Below are 23,651 nucleotides of genomic sequence, written 5' to 3'. Positions count from 1 at the left end.
ACGGTCCGAAAGGCTCCTGTGATTGCTAGGGCGCCAATCTTCTGAGCCCTGTTCAGCCAGCTTAGCGCCTTTCCCCTACACGCATGCATCCAGACGCTGACCGCGTAGTCCATGACGGGAGCCACTGTCGCTACAAACAATTGTCTTGCTGTTCGCGGGGAGAGCATCTTCAGCCTCCTCAGGGCTAGAACGGCTGTGAGACTCTTGGTTGCCGTCTTGGCAATGTGTTTCTTATAGCGGAGTTCGCAGTCCATTGTTACCCCCAGGATCTTTGCGCTCTTCTTTGGTTTGATCGTGTCCCCTCTGACTATGAACGGCGTTCCGGAGGATCGCTCCTTGTTCCTTGTGAAGTGTACGATGGCCGTCTTTTCGCTCTGAAACTGGGCGCCGCTTCGTCTTTCCCAATCCTGCCTGGGTGACACTGTGGTATCGCAACGCTGACTGGCTCGCGATCAGCCGCTGACTGACTGCAACCCCAACCCTGCCCCGCTCTTGCCTGCAGTATGGGCGAATATCCACATGACTTCCAACCTTGGCAATGTGGTTATTTTTTAATATCCACATGCACCGCTGATCGGGGGATTCCTGAACTCTGATTGGTTCAATTCAAGTCACCGTCAGGGTACTCTATATCGTCGTTGCCGTCTGTCTGAATACCGGGTGCATTGCATGCAACTTCCAATCCTGCATCTTACATCCTACGTACACTCTGCAAGATGGCCCGGCAAACGCTCCGTAAGCCAACGCCAGCGCGGGTCGCGAACGCGGCACAGGCGCGAGCGACCCTGCCGTCCATCACGGTACTTCCAGAGACATCGGAACCGGAAGAACCAGGGCCCAGCGACGCGGTAGCTGAGCCAATGCGCCAACGCGGCCTTACGGCGCTCAGCCGGAACATCAACAACGACGCCGAGTTGGAAGACAACCTCCACCGCATACATAGCACCATTCATGCCGAGCGACCAATGACTACAAAACGGGCCTATGTGCCGAAGCAGGCAGAGTTCCAGGACTTCTGCCGGGCCCGGGGCTTCCAAGATGGGGATACGGTTACAGAGAGCAAACTCCTCTTATTCCTCGAAAAGGAGGCCGTACATCGCCCACTTCGAGGTCCGAGCCGGAAGCTGGTGCCTGGCACGCCGGCCAGTGAGGCTCGCCTGCACTGGCGGTCTGTCCGGGCCTATGTCACGGCGATCACAGATCTTTGGCAGCAACAACGGACCCTTGGCATGAACAACCACCCGTCACCCCGGGAGACTACAGCCCGGGAGTATGTACGGACCCTGCAGCGGCAACACGCAGCCCAGAGCCGGTCTGTATATGCCCCACAAGGGACAAGAGACGCTTCTCGATGGCTACTCGGAGCCGGAGCTCCGGAGGATTGCCGAGAAGCTATGGGCCCAGACCGCCGAGAGCCCAGCAACCACCGAGCAGTGTCTCCGCGCATTAACGGACCTCCTGCTGAGCCACTACATGCTAACCCGAGGTGACGACCGGAGGGCCGCCGAGATCTCAAACCTCTTTACATCCGAATTCCCTGGCGAAGGGCCGACCCGGTGTATGCCTCTGATCTTCACCACCCGCGGCGGGAAGACGAACCAACATGGCCGGCTTGAGACAGCTGGAGCGCTTCGGAGCCGAGACCCTGAGATCTGCCTTCTTGGTGCGCTTGCCTTTTACCTACTCTTTCGGTGGGACCTCTCGCCGGAGCCGTTCCCAGATTTTGGGAGCCCCCAGCATTGGTATAGCACCCGTCTGATCAAGGCCGCTGGTGCTGATCCATCTGCTGGTGTCTCGTACAACACTCAACGGAGCTGGGTTTGCCGGGCTTTCGACTATGCTGGTGTAGTCTCTGCGAAGAAGACCCACGTCGGGCGGAGCTCTGGGGCGAAGACTGCCGAGCTGCGGGGGGTAAGCGAGGCACAGATCCGGCGTGCCGGGCGGTGGAATCCAGACCAGATGGTTGGGTGTTATCTTGATGCTCTGCCCCGGAAGTTCATGCGGAGCATCGCCGGCCATCCGGCACAGATGGGGTGCTTCAACCTACCCCGGGCGGTGCCGCCACCGCCGGCACTTCTATCGATGATCTGGCCGGAGCTAGACCAGTGGGTTGGCGGTGCCCGGAAGCCGAAACATCTTGCCGGTACTGGTACGGTCAACCTCCTTGCCTACCTCCGTGAGGTAGTCCTCCAAGACTCGGCATTCTTGATCGACCAATTCCCCAGAAGCCCGGTACCACCCAGTCTTCCGGCACCCCGAATATCGCCCCTTTACACGCCGGGTGCTTGCCCGGGTTAACGGCAATGAGGAGCCGGACCGGCTTACGCTGCTTACACAGGCGCTCCCGCAGTTTACGGAGCATCTGTTGACAGCAGAGGCACGGTATACAGCACAACTCGCAGAGGCAACAGCCGCTTTAACTGCCGAGATTGCTGGGCTGGAAGCCCGGCTTACAAGCAGTTATACTAACCACCTCCGGCAGGCTCTTGCCGAAGCTACGATCCAGATCCGGCTACCGAGGCAGGGCCAGCGCTAGCGCCAGCGTCAGCACCAGAGCCAGCGCTGGCACTGGCGGGGGCTACGGTGACAATGCCAGACCTCGAGCTCGAGCCACGATTGGCAGACGACCTCGACCTCCGTATCCCTGGCGCCGAAGAGACCCCACCTCAATACCGGATGAGCAGGGCCATCAAGACTGTCGAAGCACTCTGGCACTCGTGAATTGTTTTCCCGGATTAAGAAAGTTTTTTGAACACCAGTCGGCACAGTCCGAGTTGCCGCTGGGGGTCGGATTCGCGCCGACACGGGCTGCCGGCCATGCTAGAGGTATTGGGATGGTGTTAGTCGCGTGACTACCGTAGGCAAGTACTTATACCGTAAAGGTAAGTACGGGGAACAGCATGATACTGCGACGTACATAGTGCCACTAGGGCAATGATCGGAAAATGCAGCATTTCAACAAAGCTTTGCGTGGCGGCACCGTTTGTCCGTCTCACTAGGTGGCTGATGAATGGACATGTCCAGACATGATCGAACGGAAGCCATACCAAGGTTTCTTAATAAAGCTGGCGGTTTGAGCTGATGGCCTCAACTGGGGGTCGAAAACCATGGTGCTCCATCTTTGCATGGTTCGAAAACTGTCGCTCAGCTCGGGTCTAGGCCTGGAGCTGACAACTAGTAAATCAGTAGTTGCGCTTAGCTGGGGTTACAATTGGGACTAGCGATACTAGTACGAATCCTGTGACGGGCACCACCCAAGGTCTGGTCAGCTCGCACATACAAGATCGATATTGCTACAACGAGAGCAAGAGCTAGATGACAGGAATGGGCGTGCCACCAGACCTTATGTACTGGAGCAGAGGCCTATGCGTAAGCATGACCATAGACGTATGATCAGACCCCATGACGTATGCATAACCGCAAGCATATGACATAACCTTGAGAACAGGAACGGGGAATCCCGTGACAAATCCTCCGCCTGGGCGACAAATCTCGACTCCACCAACTGCAAGCAACTTCGAGTGATGCGTGGTACGATGTGAAGCGAGCTCAGCAGCGCCACGACTTAGGGCCTTCACTACTGCGAATCAGAGGGCGCCCGGCTGACTCGAGAGTCCTCTAACAGCAGGTTCCCGGGCCCTTGTTCTTTTCTCCCAACCCTACTGGGCTAGAAACTCTAATTCATGATGGCGAACATTGTTGAACAACCTCAAGTACATTCAAAGACCGCAGGATGAGAGCGATGCAACTATTCGCTATAAAGGACATGATCGTGATGAAGAGGATAGTTTTAGGGAATTTCTAGCAAGCACCCCCCAAATGCCTATGGAGCACCCCATACTTTCCCAAAAGGGACTAGCTCACCACATTCCACAGGCACACAGTGCTAACATCGCCACATAGCGGAACAGGCTATTAATGTCAAGAATGAACCCAGAACATTGATTGAGGCTAACGTTATTCGAAGAATAATCGTCATAACCCAAATCCTGCCTACAAAGACTTTGAGCATGGGAAAGATACACTTGGATCCTATCAGACTGTCTCATCGCTTCCATCCTGGAGAACCAGATCATCCTCCGTAAGCGCGAGTCCGTCAGCCTCGAGGTCCCGAAGTAGGCCATCATGGACATCTTCAACATCTGAATCTACGGGCTCAAGGCCGTCAGCAATGCGCTAGTGGCCTCGAGGGCGAATAGGTCCAGGCTCGAACGTATTCTCCCCAGCCTGGCTTAACCGCTGCAGACCCAGCGATATAGTTCTGATCTCCTCGGCAGGTGTGCTCGTCTGTTCTCCAGAGGTACCGGCGACCACGATACAGTCAGCTTCCTGAGTCTTCTGCTGCTGTGGCTGTGTCTGCTGTGGCTGCTTTCGGCAGCGGCCTCGTGCCTTGCTTTTGGATGCTCCCTGCAGCACCGGCGGGGCTGTCGACGAGGGAATGGCCGTAGCCAGTTCATTCTTAAGCTCGTGTTCGAACGCGGAAGGTAGCCGCTTGGTACTCTTGATGCCTTCGCCCTTCTTCATGGCAATCGCTCCAAAGGGGCGGCCCTTGCCCTTAACCGCGAGAGGGTTTAGCGGGATGTCCGGCATGCTGCTGCTAATCTGCTGCTCCAGTGGGCAGGCGCTAACTGTGCCGGATACTATGCATTGACTGTGTGCTTGTGGAAATGTGGCGAGATAGTCCCTTTTGGGAAAGTATGGGGTGCTCCATAGGCTTTTGGGGGATGCTCGCTAGAAATTCCCTAGTTTTATTAGCCGGGGGTTCGGGAGCCAGCATTCTGGATGGCTGGGGACACCCCACAGCCAAACAAACGCCCCACTAGTTTAATCCGACAAGAGTCTCGCCCTTTGTCAACGTCGCGCTCCTTTCAGTTGATGAGAAGAAACCGGTCGAGAACACGGCGACACCGAGAACAACCTGAATTTGGGAGACGGGCGACCATGGTGCAAGCTCTGCCGCCCACGAATAGCAGCGCCGATTAACATGCCGATTTTTTTGTCTTCTTATTCACCAGGGAGATGGCATATCCGAGAGGCTGGCCCTTTTGCTTTGTGCCCGCGAGCCTACTTCGCCTTGATCGCCGCCTTGTCCGAGTCATCCTCGTCGCCGCCATCTTCATGACGGCTCTGATGCTACTTCAACCTGCCCGACCACACCTTCCTGTTGGCCAACCACACCTGCCTGCTGACCGACCGCCGCCCGCGCATCGCCGCCTCGAGATCCGCTTCAAACCGAGCAGTTTCGACTGGAGGACTGTAAAGCAGCGATACCCGGTCCCTTCGCTCCGAGCGCTGCCTACCGACCATCCGAACCAGCTCCACGCCGTTCAACATGACTTCACCGATTACGTGCACGATGCAACTACCCAACATCGCCAGCAGGCTGTTCGAAGTGCCTTCGCCAAGAGCTGGCGCGGCTACAAGGAACATGCATGGTTGCGGGACGAGCTGACGCCCGTGACAGGCCACGGAAAGACGACATTCGGAGGCTGGGCCGCGACGCTGGTGGATGCGCTCGATACCCTCTGGATCATGGGCCTTAGCGATGAGTTTCACGACGCTGCCGCCGCCGCTGTCCAGCTGGACTGGGCCAAGACAAAGGACACCGCTGCCAACCTCTTCGAAACCACCATCCGGCACTTGGCCGGCCTCATCAGCGCATACGATCTCAGTGGCGAGCCTGCCCTGTTGGACAAAGCTACGGAGCTCGGAGACATGCTGTACATGGCCTTTGACACTCCCAATCGTATGCCCGGCTTCTGGTTCAACTTTCAGGACGCCAAAAAAGGACGCCAAATAGCAGGGCACAACGATCCGTCCGCGAGTCCCTGCTCTCTCTCGCTCGAGTTTACTCGACTCTCGCTCCTTACCGGCGACCCCAAATACTACGACGCCGTCGCCCGCATCACCGACTTCCTGGAGCGGACACAGAACCAGTCCAAGCTACCGGGCATGTGGCCCAAGCTGATCGACTTCCGCGACCAGACCGTCAACACAGAGATTGGCTTCTCCATGGGCGCCTGGGCCGACTCGCTCTACGAATACCTGCCCAAGATGTCGGCCTTGCTGGGTGGTCACCTGCCGAACTACGAGAAGATGTACCGCACCGCCATGGACACGGCACAGCAACACCTGCTGTTCCGGCCCATGGTACCCGAGGACGACAAAGAAGGCCAGGTCGCTCTCTTCCCAGGCGACGCATTTGTCCACACGGACAAGATCAACTACGTCCCAGAAAGCCAGCATCTGTCCTGCTTCGCGGGCGGCATGTTCGGCCTTGGTGGCAAGCTGTTCGACATAGCCGCGCACGTCGCCCTCGGCGAGCGGCTGGCCCGGGGCTGTGCCTGGGCATACAATGCGTTTCCCACCGGCCTGATGCCCGAGGTCTTCAGCGTCGTCCCCTGTCCCTCCATCGACGGCGCCTGTCCGTGGGATGAGGAGCGGTGGAAGAAGGAGGCCGGCAATAATATGCCGAGGGGTTTTAAGAGCGCCCGCGACACGCGCTACATTCTCCGCCCCGAGGCCATTGAGAGCGTGTTTTTGCTGTACCGGATGACGGGCAAGCCGGACCTGAGGGAGAAGGCGTGGCGCATGTTTCAGGCGGTTATGAATGCGACCGAGACGCGGCTGGCTAACTCGGCTATTGCGGATGTGACTGTCACGGGGAAGCCTGTCCAGACAGACTCGATGGAGGTAGGCGACACGTCTAGTGCATTTTCCGTTCTGAATGAGCAATAAGGCTGACCCTTGTTGTAGAGCTTTTGGCTGGCCGAAACGCTCAAGTACTTCTACTTGATATTTTCGCCGCCAGACCTCATCAGCCTGGATGAGTTTGTCTTCAACACCGAGGCACATCCCTTCCGGCGGGCGAAATGAGTGGAACGGCACATTCGTAAGGACACCTTAGCCGAGAGTGTACACATATCGCCCATAGAACCAGGATAGAACCAAAAAGGTAGTATTTCTATGTACAGTGGGGGTCCAAAAGTCTGCGGCACCCCGCATCGAGATCCCCCGCCACACATTTCTTTGATGATGCAGCCCAATAACGTATCTCAGCATAACTTTCCACTACCAAAAGGCCTAGCAAATTAGATACATACAGATGAAAACCCAGGTTTCAGCCATCAATATTTTGTATACCAACCCCTGGCTTTCTTAACCGCAGCCAATCGCTTAGGCATAGAGTCGATCAGCTGGTCAATCTGAGTCTGGACGATTCGTCGTTGAAGATAGACAAGAGGGACGTTAGTAAATTCAGGGGTGAACTACAGAGTCACTTACTCGGATCAATACCTCCATATTCCCCAACCAAAAGCAAGCAAACTTATATCTATCCATTGCTACAGCCTTCGTCAGTGGGATTTCGTCAGTGGGATTCTCTTCTGTGCACGCCATTTCCGCATGCGATGATGGCGGAGAACCCGGCGGACCGTTGATCGAGAGATCCGAGCATCAGCTGTGTCTATGAGCATTTGTATTGACAGGCGAGGGTTCCGCTTTGTCAACTGGATGATATACCGTTTCTCCCGACGTGTGAGGACCTCTGGCCGACCTGATCTAGGTCTAGATTCGACAGTGGTTGAAGATTCGAACCGTTGAAGTGTAAGTTGGACTGCGGCCCGGCTGACGCCAAACGGGCGAGCGACGGCCGACTGGCTTGCCCCAGCTCCAACGGCGCCAACAATGGCTGCACGTGCAAAAGGTGATAGTTCCTGCCCAGATTGACGGCCGATCGTCAATCTGGCACCGATTTCGTTCAAATTGAGCATGGTGGGTTGGAGTTCTGTTTGTTGGAAGATTGAAGATGCTGAGCATCGCGTCGCGTCGCGCGTTTGATTGATGTGGGGTGCCGCAGACTTTTGGACCCCCACTGTACATCCGTACCTATCGATTTCTTCGACTCGAACCACCGCTCCCTCCCCACCTGCCCGCCCTTCCCCCGGATCCCTGTGCCTCGCCCTCCACACCAGCCCTCCCATGCCTCTCGGCCCCCGTGCTATACCCCCAAAAAGAAAAGGCTCAACTTACCGTTCATCTCTCCACACCACCCCTCGACCAATCTGACCGGCGAAGGGGCCGTCTATAAAAATGTGAGAGAGCGGGAAATATGAAAAAAGGTGGGAGGATGGGAAAGATGGGGTGAAGAAGAAGAATAAGAAGCACACGAGGGCGTGGGGGAGGCCTTACTTATAAGTAGGTCGAAATCGGTCCAAGTTTGATAGTTACAGTAGTTATCCGTATTTTAACCAGTAAAACACGTCCATGCACACAATTTGGCGTTAAACCTGATCCGTACATGTTGCACTATTTTTCAATTCTTTGTTCTGGCGTTAAACCTAACCCGTACGCGTTGGACCATTTCTCAATTTGATTTTTCTATGTTCTTGCTGCGGTATGACGTAGTGACGGGAGTGCTTGCAGCAGATAGTTGATATCGAAACTCTCGGTTTCGGTTCTGCGTTTGCCAAGAAGAGCTTATTTCCAATTGTCCAAATCATGTGCTGCTACCCCAAGCGCTAGCAGCCCTACAAGGGGCAACGCTTGGACAATTACGTCCCCAGATGACACTTCCCTCCGCTCGAGCCTCTTAAGATGGTGGGGAGAATATCAAGACTCCAAAAACAGTATGGAATACCATCAGATCTCAGTTCAAGAACGCGTCCCGAACAAAAACGATCCGTGCGGATCCGGATGATGTGTTCTCGACAGCCCTGGTCCCCAAACGAAGGAACGTCCCATGCGGGATTCGGTCCGTGCAGCAGAGGACCATGTGGTAGATAATGCCTGTTTCCTGACGCTTGCTGACTCATGACCGGCCACACAGTGTTGGCCATACTGGACGTCCATACCACAACCATCGAGCAACGAAATGTATAAGAACCTAAAAAACCTGAGCCACGCCCATGGCATCACAGCTGCAGAGTCAACGCCGTGTGACCTGCGTACGTACAGTCATCCCAAGTCCAATACCTGTAACCTTCTCTTGCGTCATGACCATTCATGACCATTTTATTGGGACCACGTCGAGCGTCTGCGGTACAAGCGATAAGCATATGAGACCGGGTTTACCTAGAAGCGTATCGAAGTTACAGCAAACGAATTGATCATGCCAGATGGTTCCGGATATCGCTAGAACCGGTTAAGCAGTGCGGTTGGAAAAAGAGCGGGGATATCCCGAAGGACAATATCGTCACGATGGAAGCTCTTCTCCTAGTCAACAGTGCCACTGGGAACTAAGTTCTCATTTCTTCGCAAGGCCCAGGCCTCAAACTCCATGATCGACAAAACCCCAGAAAGATAGCAATTTTAGACCGTTAAGTCCCCAACCCGGTAACCCCCGACTCCACGCAATGTCATAATTCATTAAAAAGGCCGCCTCGATGCAAAACCAAAACGCGAAAAAGCGGCTAACCCCCCAAACACCGCAAAAACTTCCCGAATCCCAACAAGACCCCCATCAACACCGACCGTGCGAGCAACACCCACCAGCGGGCACTCTACACCCCGCCTCGGTTCCGCAAGCTGCCCACCCTCCCCAAGCCCAGCCACTTTCTCTTTCCCACACCATTCCCACCACCGCTTCCCCCAGAACTACCCAGCAACACCCCACCACCGACATCACCACCCTCCACCCCACCACCCCCGCTACTCCCACCCCATGACTTCCTCGACGACGGTTTACTGATACTACCAGACGATACCACACCGGCCGGCACTCCACCACCACCCCCACCACCGACAGCAGTAGCAGACAAACCCTCCATCAACACAACCCCACCACCATCCCCATCCTCATCATCCCCCACAGGTCTACCCGCAGCCGCCGCCGAGCCAGAACCAAACCCAGAACCTCCTCCGCCGCCCTTATTCCTCAAGATAGGCGGCGGCGTAGCACCACTAGCCCTGTCCTCGTCCGCTGTCAGCGACCCACGGCGCACCCACGAGGGGACTCCCATGCCCGTCAGCAGCGGCGGCGGTTTAAACGGCGTCTCGGTCGGCGGCGCACTCGCGGGCGGGGCGGGTATGTGGTCGACCGCCGAACCCGTGGAGCGGCGGAAAAAGGTATTCAGGCCGCGGGAGCGGGGGCGAGAGGTTGTCGGTGGGTAGCGCCGCTGTTTGGGGAGAGCTTGTTGGAATGGTGTGGTGGTGATGGTGTCCTGCTTGCTTAAGGTTGTGGCGGTGATACCCTGTTTAGAGGAGGGAGGTGGTGGGACGAGGACTTGTTTGGGCGGGACAGTCATGGCTCGGTCTTGTTTCAGGCCGGGCTCGGTGAACTGGCGCGAGGGAGGAGAGCCTACGTTGGTGCTGCTGCTGCGGGCTCGATTGCCGCGCTGGGGGCTCTTCATCTCGGCCGAGGTGGATGGGTCGGCACACGGCGGCGACTGCAGGATGCTTTCCGTTCCAGGCGTTGCATCCCCAGTCGCCCCGGTTCTGGCGAGGAGGCTGGAGCGCCTGTCCGGCGGTGGCGGAGCTGTGGGGGCTGCTGCGAGGTGGGGTGTCGTACGTCCCGCGCTGAGCATGGGTGGTGTCGGGACGGATGCGCTGATGGCATCCAACATGTCTGCAATGGGCGTGGCTGAGGCGTTCTTGCCGCCAGCACCGAGATACCCTGTTCCTCCGAGGGAGCCGAACATCGCATGCGCGGCCCATCCCGCGTTGGAAGTAGGGAACGCAAAGAGATCAGGCGAGATACGGCCATACTTTGGGCTCGTGCGCGCCTGGGATATGGAGCTCATGGGATCCAACACATCCATGCTCTCTGGCTTCATGCTTTCGCGAAGCCAGGTATCCACACTCGACGTGGTCGAATCTCTGCGATGAGTAGCCCTAGGCCTTGCGTCGCCGCCGCCGTTAGCATCGCGAGTCCGCGCATTCGCTGTCTCAGATGGCGGGCGAAACTGGCGGTTATCGGCCGCCTCCGTAGGGGCATTTGTGGGATGAAGATGTCTCCGGCTCTCAAACGCAGTGGTAGAGAGATGTTGAGCGGGCTGGGTTGATGAATTCTGCTCCTCGCGGCCCGTCGCCCTCAAAGTGCTCGTCTGGAGTTCACAGGTGTGGCTCCGCTCCTGGTCCGGACTGTAGTCTTTGGACGGTGTCTCGTTCTGAGGCAGCGTCGTGGTTGAGAGCGTGTCGGGTGTTGGGGGAAGGGTTTGCAGACTGCTGAAGTGTCCCTGGTTAAGGACTCTCTCAAGGGCTTCTCGCTTTTCCATTTTGGTTTTGGGCTGGGCATGTGTGGTGGAGGGTCGGGCCAAGGGTGACTGATCTTTCTCCTTGCTCGCGGTCGACGGCCTTGGTGAGCCTTTCGCGGTGGCACGTGCGACTTCGAGCCTCTCCAGCCGCTGCAGAGGTGACGGCCCTCCATCCAGGACGTCGCCAATATTGTGGTATTGACCACTCGCGGCACGGGAACTGCTTGGTCGGTGCTGCCTCGATGGAGTCGCAGTCTTCACCCTGGTCGGAGATTCAACCGCTGACAAGGAAGGCCGGGACGAGCCGTCCCAGGGCCAAGGACTATTCCCAGGCGGCGAGGAAAGGTCGACGGCCCTACCGTGACCGTAAATGCTAATAAACGAACTCTCGCTGAGTTCGCTCAAGGCCGGGCTGGCCAGCCTGGGGTCCATGCGGGTGGTATCGGGTGTGCCCTCAGTTAGGCGGGGGAGGGTGAGGGCGCTTTCGCCGGCAAGGGCATTGAGATAGACACTCCTGAGGTTCTCGGTGTTTTCACTCCGGTCCGAAACGAAGCTCGGCATGCGAATGGGTGTTTTGGCATCGCTGAACGGTGACGGGTCAAATTTCGTGTGCTTCCTTGGCTCTGGCGTCGCAACACCCGAGTCAATCGGAGGGTATGCACTTCCTGCTGCCTCGACTTGGCGGACCATTTTCCTCTCGAGGAGGAGCTGCTCGACACGCTTCTCCAATGCCAGGATCATCGATATTGCCTCCTCCACGGCCTTGTCCCGCTTTTCTAGCTCCTTGACCAACGAGTCATTCAGGTCGTCTCGCTCCTTCGCCTCGCGCTCCAGTCTCTCCAACCGCTCCTCGAGGGCGGTTTGTCTCTCCCGTCGGTGGTACAGTTCGAGCTTGAGGTCAAAATTCTGCTTATGCAGCGTGGATAAGGTCTGTTCAATCTCCTTAACGCCCAAACCTTTCTTTGCCTTTGCAAGGTCGAGCCCTCCACTCGATCCCGGCCGGTGGCTGCCGGTAGGAGAGGGACTCCGCACATGTCTGGAGCTGGTGGAGGACGAGAGCATGTCGGTGCTCGATCGGGAGGAGACGCGATCGTTTTCGACCAGGCGTGATCGTTGGAGTCGTTCAAGCAGGAGCGGTGAGATGGTGTAAACAGGCGAGCATTGGGAGTGTTCGGTGGGCGTTGTCTGTATGCGGTGTGTCCTTGCCAGGCTGTTGCCGGTCCTGGCTGGGGCGCCATAAGGGTCCATCTTCCATTGACGAACTTGGTGAATGGGATTCTTGGAGAATACAGGTGAAAACTGATTCCGCAAGGTAAGAAATCAGGGCTGGTAGAATGAGAGAGACAACCTGTCAGAAATGCAACAATGATGAATGCCAAACGCAGGAGCTGCCAGCATTCCATCGTTTGGGTTCGTGGTGCTTGTTGGGAGAAATGAAATGGCGTGGAGAAACCCAAGTGCTTGCAGGAACTGCTGCTGAGCTTCAAGGGTCCAGCTCCCAATCGGGCTAGCCTCAGAGGGAGGCAGCAGTGGGTGTGTGTGGGACCCTGAAATCTGCAGGCGGCACTGCCGAAAGGCATATGCCGTCAACTCAAAGTTTCAACGTCGTCAATCCATTCCACTCGATGAAGAGGTTATCATCAAACTGGAATTAGGTTGCCAGGCCATCAACAGTTATTGACGAATTTCGACGTAAAAAGATCGGCTTTTCTCGAACGTGCATACCTGTACAAGTCCTGTTTTTTATCACCTCCGCACATTCGTTTCTCTTCCCGTTCCCCAGCCTCACAAAGCAAGGGACTGAGGGGCCTGCCAATCAGCAGGTTCATCAACGGATCCCAGAACCGTGGGAAGGATTCAAATGCAACCAACTTCCAGGGGCTCACGCATCTGGGTCGCGGGGAGCCTGCAACAGAAAGGGGTCTCAACGTCGATTCGTCCCCTTTTGACTTGCTCAGAGCCAAGCCCAGCCAAGGCCAACAGTTCGCGTTGAGATCACGGCAGCCCTTGTTTTCAGCCACGGGAATCCATGGCGCTCCGGCTTGCCATCGGGCAGGTTGATGTACTGTAGGCAGTCCGGAGTAAGTAAAGGAGAAAATGCCATTGTCCCACTCCGTCGTAGAATGTTAACGTTGCTAGTCTTCAGGTCTTCGACATGCCGTTGGCTGCATCCCCGCCTTGACCTCAATCAGCCAAGGGGCAATCTACGAAGTGGCAGCCGATGTATGAAGCCTTTCTTCCTGTTTCCAACAAATTCGCCCGTCGAAGACCTTTCCCTCTGCTCGCCGTCATTCGGCTGGCAGCGAGCCTCCCTTGCCCATGCGTTTATGCAGGCCAAACCCCACACATTAAGGCGGTCAGACGGCGCTGGCCAGTTGGCATTGCTGGCGCAGGAAGATGACGGCTCACTTCTCACATCTGCCCGATGCAGGACTCCACCGGCGATTCAGCACAGCGCAAGATCGTCAAACAACCCAGCGTGCTCGCCCCGCATCTTCTCTTTGATAACGCTGCTCGTGAGCTCCATCAACCGGTCGGCCAGTTCCTCGCTCTGCGACATCTCACTTCCCGGCTCCGGGATGGCGGGCGCGCACAGATACTGACCCCCCTTGTCCGCCACCGTCGCCGCGAACACGGTGGGCACTGCGCCCTCGAATTGGTCCTTCTTGAAAGGCTCCACGAGATAGGACATGGCGAAACCCCCGAGTGGAAACCTGCATCGCCACCGTTAGCAAAATGCGCACTTATCCGGAACTGGCATGAGGTTGGGTAATTACTAACGCTTCGAAGATGTCCGTCCGGCTCTGCTTGGAGCTAACAAACCCCGGATGTGTGGCGTTCATGACGATGTTCGGGTGTCCGTTCCTCGTCACCTTGCGATCAAACCACCGCGTGTACAGCATGACGGCTAGCTTGCTCCGCCCGTACTCGCCATTGGGCCCCACGTCTCGGTTGATGTCGTCCAGGCTCGCAAACGTGGTGTCGCTGGGCGCCCCGTGGTGGAGGTTGCTGGCCTGGTTGCTGATGCGCACCGTGTTGCCCTGCGCTTCCGTCTTCTTCATCAGCGGCAGGAGGTAGCTGGTGAGGATGACGTGGCCAAAGTGGTTGACGGCCATGTGCCGGTCGACTCCATAGTCGGTCAGCTGATGCGTCATGATGCCGCGGCCGGCATTGTTGACGAGTATGTCGAGCCGGTCGCTGTCGCGCTTGACCGTCTCGGCCACCTCCTTGACGCGCGGCCAGTCGCTGAGGTCGGCCTGCATCCAGACGGTGCAATCCGCCTTGTCCTGGCCAAGCTCCTTCGCGATGGCGTCCTTGGCGCCCTCGACGACCTCCTGGGAGACAGAGAGGATGTACGCCTTGGCAATGTTGTGCTTCAGCAGCGTGTACACCACGCCGAAGCCGATGCCTTCGCTGCCTCCCGTCACGACGGCGACCTTGCCCGAGAGGTCCGGGGTGTCGTCCAGTCTGAACTGGACTGAGCCCAGTTTCGCGACTGCTTCGCCGCCAAAGTTTTCGGCGAGTGTGTTCTAAGAGGCCGTTGTTACCATTGCATGTCTCTGAGGTCAGTGGATTGACGTACTTTGATCGTTTGCATGTTTGGGACTTTGCTGCTGCGGCAGCTCGTTGCTGAGAAGTGTCTTGGTTGTCTTACGATGTTTGTCGATGGTCTGCCGCACGGCCGAGAATAGGGTTGAGTATAGAGACGAAAAACTGCCAAAAGACGACTCTGCCCGGCAATTGATCTGCTGGCCATTGATATTCCAAGACCGAACTGGAGTTTGACGGGAACATTGTGCTTCAGAGTTTATCTGATTTACTTGTCCCTGCGAGTTTCCCCTTCTCGATGGATGAGTCGATGACGTCTTCATTACAGGCACTCGCTCATCATCCGCGGACCGCATGTGCTGATTTCAACAAACGCTTGGCCAATGACAACTAATCGTTGGGGCTCCACGTCGCTTATATGAGGCAGAGTAGCATAGAAAATAATGCCGGTATTTCATTGTCGCATACCGACTTGACTATTTAGAAGAGTTTCCAGGCCATAACTGAAGTGTCTGCGTACGTCCCGCTGAATCCCGCTTACCCCCCCCGCGGGTGAAAGCGCTGGACAGTCGATGCGAACACGAAACCGTATGGAAATCAGCTGTTCCCCAGTGTCCCACCATCCCTTCTCGAAGTGGGATTATTCAGTTGTGGAGACCGGCTGAGAAACTTGTTCTGTCGTAGAACCAGAGGCAGAGGCTTTCAACACCAGTAGTACCAGACGGTTAGTAAATCCGTTGTTCATGAAGTGGCCTGACATCAAGTCACATAACAGGGGCTGATTAGACTGCAAAATCACGCAGTTTCTAAACAATGACAGAAATGAACTGGAAGGAAAAGAATGACGAACGAGAAGTGTAGGAACTTGAAAAGAAGGATGAGAAGAAAATAGTGGAGAAGAACATAACTAAGAACAAACTGATTGAAGATGACGATAGCGAAGAGATTACGAAGTGAAGGTAGGGACATCAAAGTTTGGATGTGAGGCTCCTCGGTCGCGAACAAACCACCTGCAAGGTTGGAATGTACGACTCTCCGGTCCCAACCGAGATGTCTTCACTGGGAAGTCGGCTTACATGCGACGGGTCAGAACTTGGTGCTCGGGCGCCTCTTCAACCTGCCCCGGGCCAGGGGGCATGGGGTGGGATGCGGTTGCGTGCGGGTCTGGCTGGCGTTCTTCAGTTCGGATTGTCTCGAGTCTCAGCGTACGTGCGTAGGTCGCGATAGAATCCTGGGATCCAAGTCAGGAATGGATCGGCAATGTATGAAGAAAGATAGACTTGGTCCGAGTCACTTTCGATCTATAGCCCAAAACTCCGCCCTCTTCGGTGTGCCCCATCGCCTCACAACAGTGACCGCCTCGCCGTTGCGCTTATGCATTTTTTCAACGTGCTTTACCAAGCTGGTCCGTTGCTCGTACACTCTCTATAGGATTGGTCAGAAGCAACATGAAACTAGGAATAACCCAACCTGTTCAGTTGCGCTCAAGAATCGGATCCTTACATTGTGACAACAGAGTTGACCAGGCTGGACCTCAAATCGGCAATAAATCTTGCCTGGATAGAGCCAGAGCCGTTTGTTCTGGATAGAGTTAGTGGACTGATTGTGGGCACATGGCTTCAGAGCAGTCGTCATGCCTGCTCGACACTGAATGGCGGAAGGTTGGCGCGGCGCCCGTTTCTGTTGTTCGCGTACCACAAGTAATCATCCTTGCGACCAACTTCAAGTTAGCAATTATGAACCTAGTTCAATGATAAAAGGAAATACAACTCACCGTTGTCTTTGTACCGCGGCTTGTTCTTGGTGTCCTGAACCGTATCCTCGTTGCTGGGCATGCCCTCCTTGCCGGGTATGTCCTCGTTGCTGGAAACGTCCTCGTGGTTGGATATGGCCTGGTTGCCGGGCATGGCCTCACTGTTGGACACGGTTCCGCTGTTGGACATGGTCTCGTCGGCGGACACGGTCTCGTTGTTGGACATAGCCTAATTGCCGGGTACGGCCTCGCTACTGGACATGACCTCACTGTTGGACACAGTCTCGCTGTCGGATATGGTCTCGTCGTCGGATATAGTCTCGTTGTCGGGCACGTCTTCGTTACTGGAAATGTCCTCGTTGTTGGACATAGCCTCGTTGCCGGGCATGTCCTCGCCGTTGGCCACGGTCTCGCTGTTGGACACGGTCTCGTTCTTAGACATTCCCTCATTGTCGAACATGATCGCAGCTTGGCAACTTAGGATTGCAAAAAAAAAACAAAGCCAGGTATGATTGATCAGAGTATCGAGGCAAGAAGAGCGATCCTGAAAGACTGAACGGAAGACAAAGGTTGTTGCGATACCACATGAGTCTGGGATGATTGTGCTGGGGAACAGTGGGATTTGGATTTACCAGACCGGATTGAGGACGCCTGGGTGCGACTCTCGATTCTCTTCGAAGTAAGGAGTGACGGGGGCTAAGGTGTATCTGACATGACTTGATTAGAGACACGTACCGGCTTGCGACGGTCTATGGAAGGTACATACAGCACTACAGCTCTTACCAGGTAAGAGCAATTTAGCCAGGCAGGCACTCAACGGAACAGCACCGTCCCAGCTGCTCCTCCACTTCCAATGCCATCTACTCAGGCTGACTCCCCATCACCTCCTCAATAATCCTCTCCACCGACCCCAACGAATCCAGGGCCTCGTTCTCCTCCTTCAACTCCAACGCCCTCGTCTTGAACTTCGGCTCCCCCAACACCTTCTCCACCGCCGCCCTGATGGTCTGCTCGCTCGGCTTCTGCGCCCTCAAGTTGACGGCCACGCCGGCATACTCCGCGCGAGCCGACACCTCGGCCTTGTCGGCGACGGTACCCGCCAGGACCATGGGCACGCCGTTCATGATGCCCTGCATGAACCCGCCGTAGCCGGCGTTGGAAACAAACACGTCGGCGTGGGCCAGAAGGGGATCGTAGGGGAAGTAGTCGACCACGATGGTGTTTGCGGGAACGGTGACGCTGCTGTCGAGCTTGGCGCCCTGCTGGCCGAGGGTGGCGACGACGATCAGGTCGGTCCGGTCGGCGAGGGCGTGGATGGTCGGGACGATGAGCTCGGTGTAGTCGCGGTGGATGGTGCCCTGGGTGACGAAGACGAGCTTCTTCTTGTCGGGCAAGTCGGCCGGGAGGGCCGCGTTGGAGGTGATGGTGGACCACCAGGCGGGGAAGACAAAGCTCAGGCTGAGGGGCTTCAGCGGCAGGCCACCGATGAAGCGCAGTTTGGGGTTGGGAACGGGGAGGGGGTACTCCAAGCTGGCGCTCGTGGCCATGAGTGCTACGTCGCCCGTGTTGAGGAACAGTTCGAACAGGGAGCCGGTTATGGCGCGGGTTGCGCCAACGGCCTTGAAGTGATTGTCGTAGTGCTCCATCACGTTTAAGAGGAGGGGCTTCATTTGGTCGTTGATGGATCCCCAGAGGGCGATGTTCTCGGGCGTGGGGTCGTAGGGCAGGCCTGGGCCAAAGGGAGGGACCTTCTCGTTCATTGTGGCATAGATGCTAGAGTGGAAGGTGATGACTTTGGGAAGGGATGTGTAGCCTTTGGGAAGAGGTGCCCCGTAGACGAAAGGTGCGAGACCGTTGGAGACGCTCTCGTGGAGGATGAGGACTTCGCGGTGAGGGTGCTCCCTCCGGACCCGTTCAAGCGTTTCCTTCAGGAGACGGTGCGCGACTGGAATCGAGTCGCCGAAGATATGCTTCATATCCCACATGGGATCCGCCTGTGTCGGAGCCTTCGCGAGGAGCTCCTTCCAAGGCCATGGGTTCTCGATGAACTCGGCCCCTAGCTTCTCGATCGGAGACTTGAAATCGGCACCGGTAATGAAATAGATTGTGTTGAAACCCCTCTTAACTAAATGCTCGCATATCTGGAGAAGGGGGGCGGTGTGGCCGGGGACGGGAAAGGCAGTGGCGACGATGACGGGTTTGTTGTCGACAACCATGGCGCAAATGGATATGGATATGTAGGTGTTTGAGTAAGATGCGGTTGAACATGCAATGTCAAAAAGAACCAAGAGGTAGCAGAGCGCTGTACATGCAAGTTTGCGTTTGGACAACAGGAGTGGGAGCAACGGGAGGACCTGAGTATATGACCTTTATAAGATTAAACTGGCTACCACTGGGCAATGAAGGCTTGTCGCCATGTTTGACGAACAAGGAGTGCCTCACGGACAGCAGGATGAGACAAAGTCAGTTTGTCGAGGGTCCTGGACCTGGCATTGGAGTTGCGTTCGGACAGGCCATCGTTCCGACCTCCGAAGTTCCAACCCTACGACAAAGCCGAGTTTCTCCGGTGCCAGAGGCGTGGCAGGGCTGAGAAATGCTGCGCTCTTCGAGCCACCGCCCACAGTCCTGCCCGACGCTCAGGTCAGAGGTCGGATCGCACTGGATGCCCGGGATGGTGAGGGATTAGCGAGATCGAGGTGTTTGGAAGCACACCGCCATGCCAAATCTGGGCGTACACACAACAACACACGGCGGCTAGTTTTGTGGCTTGCAGGTGACGACAAATACGGATTAATGTCGTCGTGGTATCCGAATCAAGTAAAGAATGATAAAGCCACTGTGGCTGACGAAGCTCAGCTCAGGGCTGTGTGAGAGTTAGGTAGGTATGGATTGTGAAATTGTAATCCACTGTGCCAATGTGATTGGAGGGTAATACACCTGCGGACAGAAAACCCTGGTCTAAGAGTAAAGAACGTCAAATACCAATCTTATAGTCGGAGGTACAGAAATTACCTACAGCAGATGTAGAGGATGATGTGCTCCGGATTGATTGGAAGGATTCAAAGGCGGCTGTCACTTCTTGCGAAGCGCAGAAGCGATGCCGTTCATTGTGGGCTGAGTTAATGGCCAAAATGGGCCGTTTCTGGGAGAAGGTTCAACAAGATGGCAACATGTAGGGAATCTTCTTGCTCAGGGTCCCGACGGAAGGAGAATCATGTGCGGTGGACTCGGAGAACCGATGAAGAGAGAGAGCCCCACCTTGTGTGGCCGTGCTCCTGTGGCGTCAGTTTTAATTGACCCAGCCACAGACGCGTCGAGCGCGTTCCTCGACACAGTAATTCGTGCATCGGCGCAAAAAACCACCATCGAATTGACGGCTGAGGCGACGCTAAGACCGAGAGCGGACTCACAACACGACTCGACATTTCGGAACCAAAATTGAGCGGCCAACATGTCCGACTTTGAAGATGAAATGGACGTTGATGTCCAACCCTCTAAGGACATCACCTTCTCCTCGGATGCCACGGCCAAGGGCAAGCGCAGCGCCGCAAATCTGCCCGTCGAGGCCGAGGACAGTTTGCCATGGTGCGGAATTTCATTCTGAAGCTTTGGCGATCTGCTTACCCCATTAACCTGCGATCAGGGTCGAGAAATATCGCCCAGTATCCCTCGCCGACGTGTCGGGCCACCAAGACATCCTCGCCACCATCAACAAGTTCGTCGACTCGAACCGGTTACCCCACCTCTTGCTCTATGGCCCGCCCGGCACGGGCAAGACGTCCACCATCCTCGCCCTCGCCCGCCGCATTTACGGCTCCGAGAACATGCGCCAAATGGTGCTCGAGCTTAACGCCTCCGACGACCGCGGCATCGACGTTGTGCGCGAGCAGATCAAGACCTTCGCCTCCACAAGGCAGATCTTCACCATGGGCTCGTCGGCATCGCGGTCGGGCATCGCCGGCTTCAAGCTCATCATTCTCGACGAGGCCGACGCCATGACCAACACCGCGCAGATGGCCCTCCGCCGCATCATGGAGAAGTACACGGCCAACACGCGCTTCTGCATCATCGCGAATTACTCCCACAAGCTCAGCCCGGCCCTTCTGTCGCGGTGCACGAGGTTCCGCTTCAGCCCGCTGAGGGAGCAGGACATCCGCGTCCTGGTGGACAAGGTAATCGAGGAGGAGCATGTCAAGATCACGCCCGACGCGACCGACTCGTTGGTGCGGCTAAGCAAGGGTGACATGCGTCGGGCGCTCAACGTGCTGCAGGCGTGCCATGCGTCAAGTATGCCTCCATGGGGTTTTTTCTTTTTCCTGTGGAGTGTGCGTGTATTGCGGCGTATACGCTGACCCAAGAACTAGGTACACCGCTCCAACCGCGCGACGCGCCAAAAATCCCGGACAAGGACATCGTCCGTGAGACCATCACCACGCAAACCATCTACAACTGCGTCGCCGCCCCGCCACCGGACGCCATTAAGAAGATACTCAACACGCTACTCAGCACCAGCGACGTCACGTCCTGCCTGTCGACCATTAACACACTCAAAGTGGCCCAGGGGCTGGCCCTCGCCGACATCATCACGGCGCTATCAGAAGAGCTGGTCAAACTGGAGGTCAAGCCCCAGGTCATGATTACCTGGCTGGACGCCCTGGCTGAGGTTGAGCACAGGGTATCAAGTGGTGCCCACGAGGCGATACAGACGTCGGCGGTCGTGGGAGCGATACGGAACGGCGTCGAGTTGATGGGCTGAGGTTGCTTCAGGATTCGGAAGAAATTGCGGTTGGCAGGGCCGGTAGAGTTCCGGAAAGATGAGGAGTTGGGAGGGCGACATGGCCGACATGGCCGACATGGGCTGGCTAGATATCTCGGGGCTATACCGAGAGCTATGAGCTGAAGATACCCTTGGCGACCCGAGGACAGCTTTGCTGCTCGGTTTATGGCCCATTGATGCCACTCATGATGAGAATTGGGTTGGTATTACCCACACACTTCATTTGCTGTTGCCCTCCCGTGTCCCGCTGTCAGTGGCAAGAATACACACGGTTTCGGGCAATGAGTTGGCGCCCCAGCCGGGAGGGTGATATCACTCTTAAGTCTTTCGCGTCGTTCGTTCATGCTCGCCGCACCTCCATCCACGCCTCTCCCACATTGAAACCGACGCTCTGTTTCTTAGTATTCTCATCGCTGGTCTTATCTGCGAAGCATCTACCTCCTAGTCTTTTGATATCGTCATCGCCGCTCATCTCCAGCGCGAAGCAGTCATCTGCAGCATCCCTGGACATGAGCGCATGCGCTTCACCTTCCACCGCCTTGGAGCTCCCCTGTTCCTCCTGGTCCCCCCCATGAGCTCTTCAGAAGACCCTTTTCTTCAACCCAATGCTTTGATCACGACTAACCCTTGTATCAGCGCATTCTTCCTACGTCGCCCAGCCAGCAAGGAGCCTGGCATTCTCGATAATACATTTCACCCACCCATCAGCAACAGTCATCGCTACCAGCCGAATATGCCCATATGGATTCAACTGCTCCTCGACGCCGCTTGCATACCAGATGATGCGCAAACCCCAGCACAACCTGGCCTTTCAAAATGAAACACAATCGCCGCCCTAAACCGCTGATGCCCCATCACCCTAAGAAGCCACTGGGACGGAAGGAGCTTCGATGCTCTTCCTCGCTATCCTCGATGTTAATGTCACTCTAACTACCGTATATGGACCCTACCTTACAAACTGCCATTGAATAAACTGTGTACAGAGAGGGTTTATAATCATGAGGCTGTAGGAAGTTACAGCAATGTCGGTCACCTTTCTGAGGGTATCTCAAATGGCATCGTGATTCTCATGAGTCCATGGGTCCATGCCTGGTTCCAGTCAGTAACTTGAGTCGTACACTAGCAGCAGGCTACAGGATTGGAGTTTAGGAAAATCCTTGCTAAACTCACTGGCATATGTCCAACAGTCTACCGGAGCTGACTTGAAATTTCTAACGAAACTCGCCCCCGTGCTCCTTTTCACCACCGACCACATCGCAATGAGTTTGTGGTTCGTCACCGCAGCCCTCCATCCCGCCAGCGGCTCGACCTCCGCCCGCCGCCCCGGCATAGACGAATGAACAGGGCACCCTTGGGTAACACCGTCTTCTGCCTATCTCTTCCTTCTCAATAATTATGCTGGAATCTTTCCCAAAAGACTTTTATAACAACCTCATCGATAATGAGCCGCAGCGAATGCTGTGCGAACCTGAAGCCCGGACCCTAGCTTAATTCCCCACGTTTAGTCGGGGGACTTCAAGCAAGCAGATGATCGGCTTCCTGCAGCCTTCCTTGCCCACGTCAGACACGAGAAGCCGCATGTTTCCGGGCTCCCTTATCCAAGTCCAACGGAAGCCTGAAGTCGTAATGATCGACTTGCTAAGATACTGGTCGTTTATTGACGTTGGTATGTGTGTTGTTGTGAATCAGTCGTGGCGAGGCAATCAAGGTAACTAAGTGGTGATTTACGGTACTGTCCACCCCTGGAATGATTGTTAACTATGCTTGACTTAGACGACAGTGGTGCTTTTAAAACTCCAAACTCAACGCAACAAGGACCCGATTTTTGTGCAACAAAAAGTATTCTGAGTGAAAAACTCTTCAAGAACCTTGCCCTATACTCCGATTTTCTAGATTTAAGGTGAGTAGGTGGTTGTTGAAAGGGCAGATTTTCAAAATATGTAGGGACTCCTGTCTGTTGAACCGCACCACAATCATTTAGAGGAGGAACTGTATGTGAATGAACACTAATCATTGTTTCCAAAAGCCAGGTAGATACGGTATGACGGGGCAAAAGTGAACATGATGTTAGTGGGATTACGGATCCGTAAAACTGGAATAACTGATAAAATGAGGCGGCCATTTAGGACTATCTGTGTACGGATCTGTATATGGCCGAGATGGCCTGTGACGCGGGATTATGTGGGGCCATCCACCACCACCACAGCGCATCGCAGCACACAATCGAACTGCATTGAGCTCAAATCCATCAATTGAATTGCTCTTGATGGCTCAATTGAGCCTCGTTCCATCGTACCCAAATGCGTCGAGTGGCATAACTGACACAGTCAGTGATGCAGAGAGATAATATGACTATATGAACCCTAACCCTTCTACGTGG

General features: G+C 55.7%; 8 protein-coding genes across 8 annotated transcripts; 3 read left to right on the top strand and 5 right to left on the bottom strand.

The window, feature by feature from the left end:
* Positions 1-3,982: 3,982 nt before the first annotated feature.
* N657DRAFT_644939 (uncharacterized protein) lies at positions 3,983-4,676 on the bottom strand. Its single transcript, XM_062792848.1, has one exon. It carries the CDS (start codon positions 4,588-4,590, stop codon positions 4,177-4,179), a length of 414 nt encoding a protein of 137 aa, XP_062648454.1. The 5' UTR covers positions 4,591-4,676; the 3' UTR covers positions 3,983-4,176.
* Positions 4,677-4,865: 189 nt separating this feature from the next.
* N657DRAFT_595788 (glycoside hydrolase family 47 protein) lies at positions 4,866-7,129 on the top strand. Its single transcript, XM_062789986.1, has 2 exons — positions 4,866-6,693; positions 6,757-7,129. The coding sequence occupies exons 1-2, from the start codon at positions 5,020-5,022 to the stop codon at positions 6,874-6,876; spliced, it is 1,794 nt and encodes a 597-aa protein (XP_062648453.1). The 5' UTR covers positions 4,866-5,019; the 3' UTR covers positions 6,877-7,129.
* Positions 7,130-10,667: 3,538 nt separating this feature from the next.
* On the bottom strand, positions 10,668-12,440 carry N657DRAFT_571830 (uncharacterized protein; the record flags this gene model as incomplete). The annotated part of the gene is made up of 1 exon (XM_062788838.1): positions 10,668-12,440. A coding segment is annotated over one exon (1,773 nt), but the record flags the coding sequence as incomplete, so codon positions are not given.
* Positions 12,441-13,638: 1,198 nt separating this feature from the next.
* Positions 13,639-14,790, bottom strand: N657DRAFT_633707 (NAD(P)-binding protein; the record flags this gene model as incomplete). Its single annotated transcript, XM_062791229.1, has 3 exons — positions 13,639-13,906; positions 13,974-14,722; positions 14,776-14,790. The coding sequence occupies 3 exons, from the start codon at positions 14,788-14,790 to the stop codon at positions 13,639-13,641; spliced, it is 1,032 nt and encodes a 343-aa protein (XP_062648451.1).
* Positions 14,791-16,265: 1,475 nt separating this feature from the next.
* On the bottom strand, positions 16,266-17,149 carry N657DRAFT_401555 (uncharacterized protein). Its single transcript, XM_062787194.1, has 2 exons — positions 16,516-17,149; positions 16,266-16,450 (listed from the first exon to the last, which is right to left on the bottom strand). The coding sequence occupies exons 1-2, from the start codon at positions 16,942-16,944 to the stop codon at positions 16,373-16,375; spliced, it is 507 nt and encodes a 168-aa protein (XP_062648450.1). The 5' UTR covers positions 16,945-17,149; the 3' UTR covers positions 16,266-16,372.
* Positions 17,150-18,809, bottom strand: N657DRAFT_401569 (glycosyltransferase family 1 protein). The gene has a single exon (XM_062787195.1). It carries the CDS (start codon positions 18,708-18,710, stop codon positions 17,355-17,357), a length of 1,356 nt encoding a protein of 451 aa, XP_062648449.1. The 5' UTR covers positions 18,711-18,809; the 3' UTR covers positions 17,150-17,354.
* Position 18,810: 1 nt separating this feature from the next.
* Positions 18,811-19,719, top strand: N657DRAFT_401633 (uncharacterized protein). The gene has a single exon (XM_062787196.1). The coding sequence runs from the start codon at positions 18,910-18,912 to the stop codon at positions 19,363-19,365; it is 456 nt and encodes a 151-aa protein (XP_062648448.1). The 5' UTR covers positions 18,811-18,909; the 3' UTR covers positions 19,366-19,719.
* A 226-nt stretch (positions 19,720-19,945) lies between these two features.
* On the top strand, positions 19,946-21,250 carry N657DRAFT_572110 (P-loop containing nucleoside triphosphate hydrolase protein; the record flags this gene model as incomplete). The annotated part of the gene is made up of 3 exons (XM_062788860.1): positions 19,946-20,079; positions 20,138-20,781; positions 20,859-21,250. The coding sequence occupies 3 exons, from the start codon at positions 19,946-19,948 to the stop codon at positions 21,248-21,250; spliced, it is 1,170 nt and encodes a 389-aa protein (XP_062648447.1).
* Positions 21,251-23,651: the final 2,401 nt, after the last annotated feature.

The sequence above is a fragment of the Parathielavia appendiculata genome (assembly GCF_033297405.1).
Source record: "Parathielavia appendiculata strain CBS 731.68 unplaced genomic scaffold N657scaffold_5, whole genome shotgun sequence".
NCBI lineage: Eukaryota > Fungi > Ascomycota > Sordariomycetes > Sordariales > Chaetomiaceae > Parathielavia > Parathielavia appendiculata.
This window is presented reverse-complemented; position numbering and strand designations above follow the sequence as displayed.

Excerpts from the sequence above, each read along its gene's own strand:
- N657DRAFT_401555 (XM_062787194.1), bottom strand. The coding sequence starts at position 16,944 with ATGAGGGAATGTCTAAGAACGAGACCGTGTCCAACAGCGAGACCGTGG. Across the intron at positions 16,451-16,515 it reads GCCGCGGTACAAAGACAACG|GATGATTACTTGTGGTACGC; the intron begins GTGAGTTGTATT and ends GTTGGTCGCAAG.
- N657DRAFT_595788 (XM_062789986.1), top strand. The coding sequence starts at position 5,020 with ATGGCATATCCGAGAGGCTGGCCCTTTTGCTTTGTGCCCGCGAGCCTA. Across the intron at positions 6,694-6,756 it reads TCCAGACAGACTCGATGGAG|AGCTTTTGGCTGGCCGAAAC; the intron begins GTAGGCGACACG and ends CCCTTGTTGTAG.
- N657DRAFT_644939 (XM_062792848.1), bottom strand. The coding sequence starts at position 4,590 with ATGCCGGACATCCCGCTAAACCCTCTCGCGGTTAAGGGCAAGGGCCGC.
- N657DRAFT_401633 (XM_062787196.1), top strand. The coding sequence starts at position 18,910 with ATGTTTGACGAACAAGGAGTGCCTCACGGACAGCAGGATGAGACAAAG.
- N657DRAFT_401569 (XM_062787195.1), bottom strand. The coding sequence starts at position 18,710 with ATGGTTGTCGACAACAAACCCGTCATCGTCGCCACTGCCTTTCCCGTC.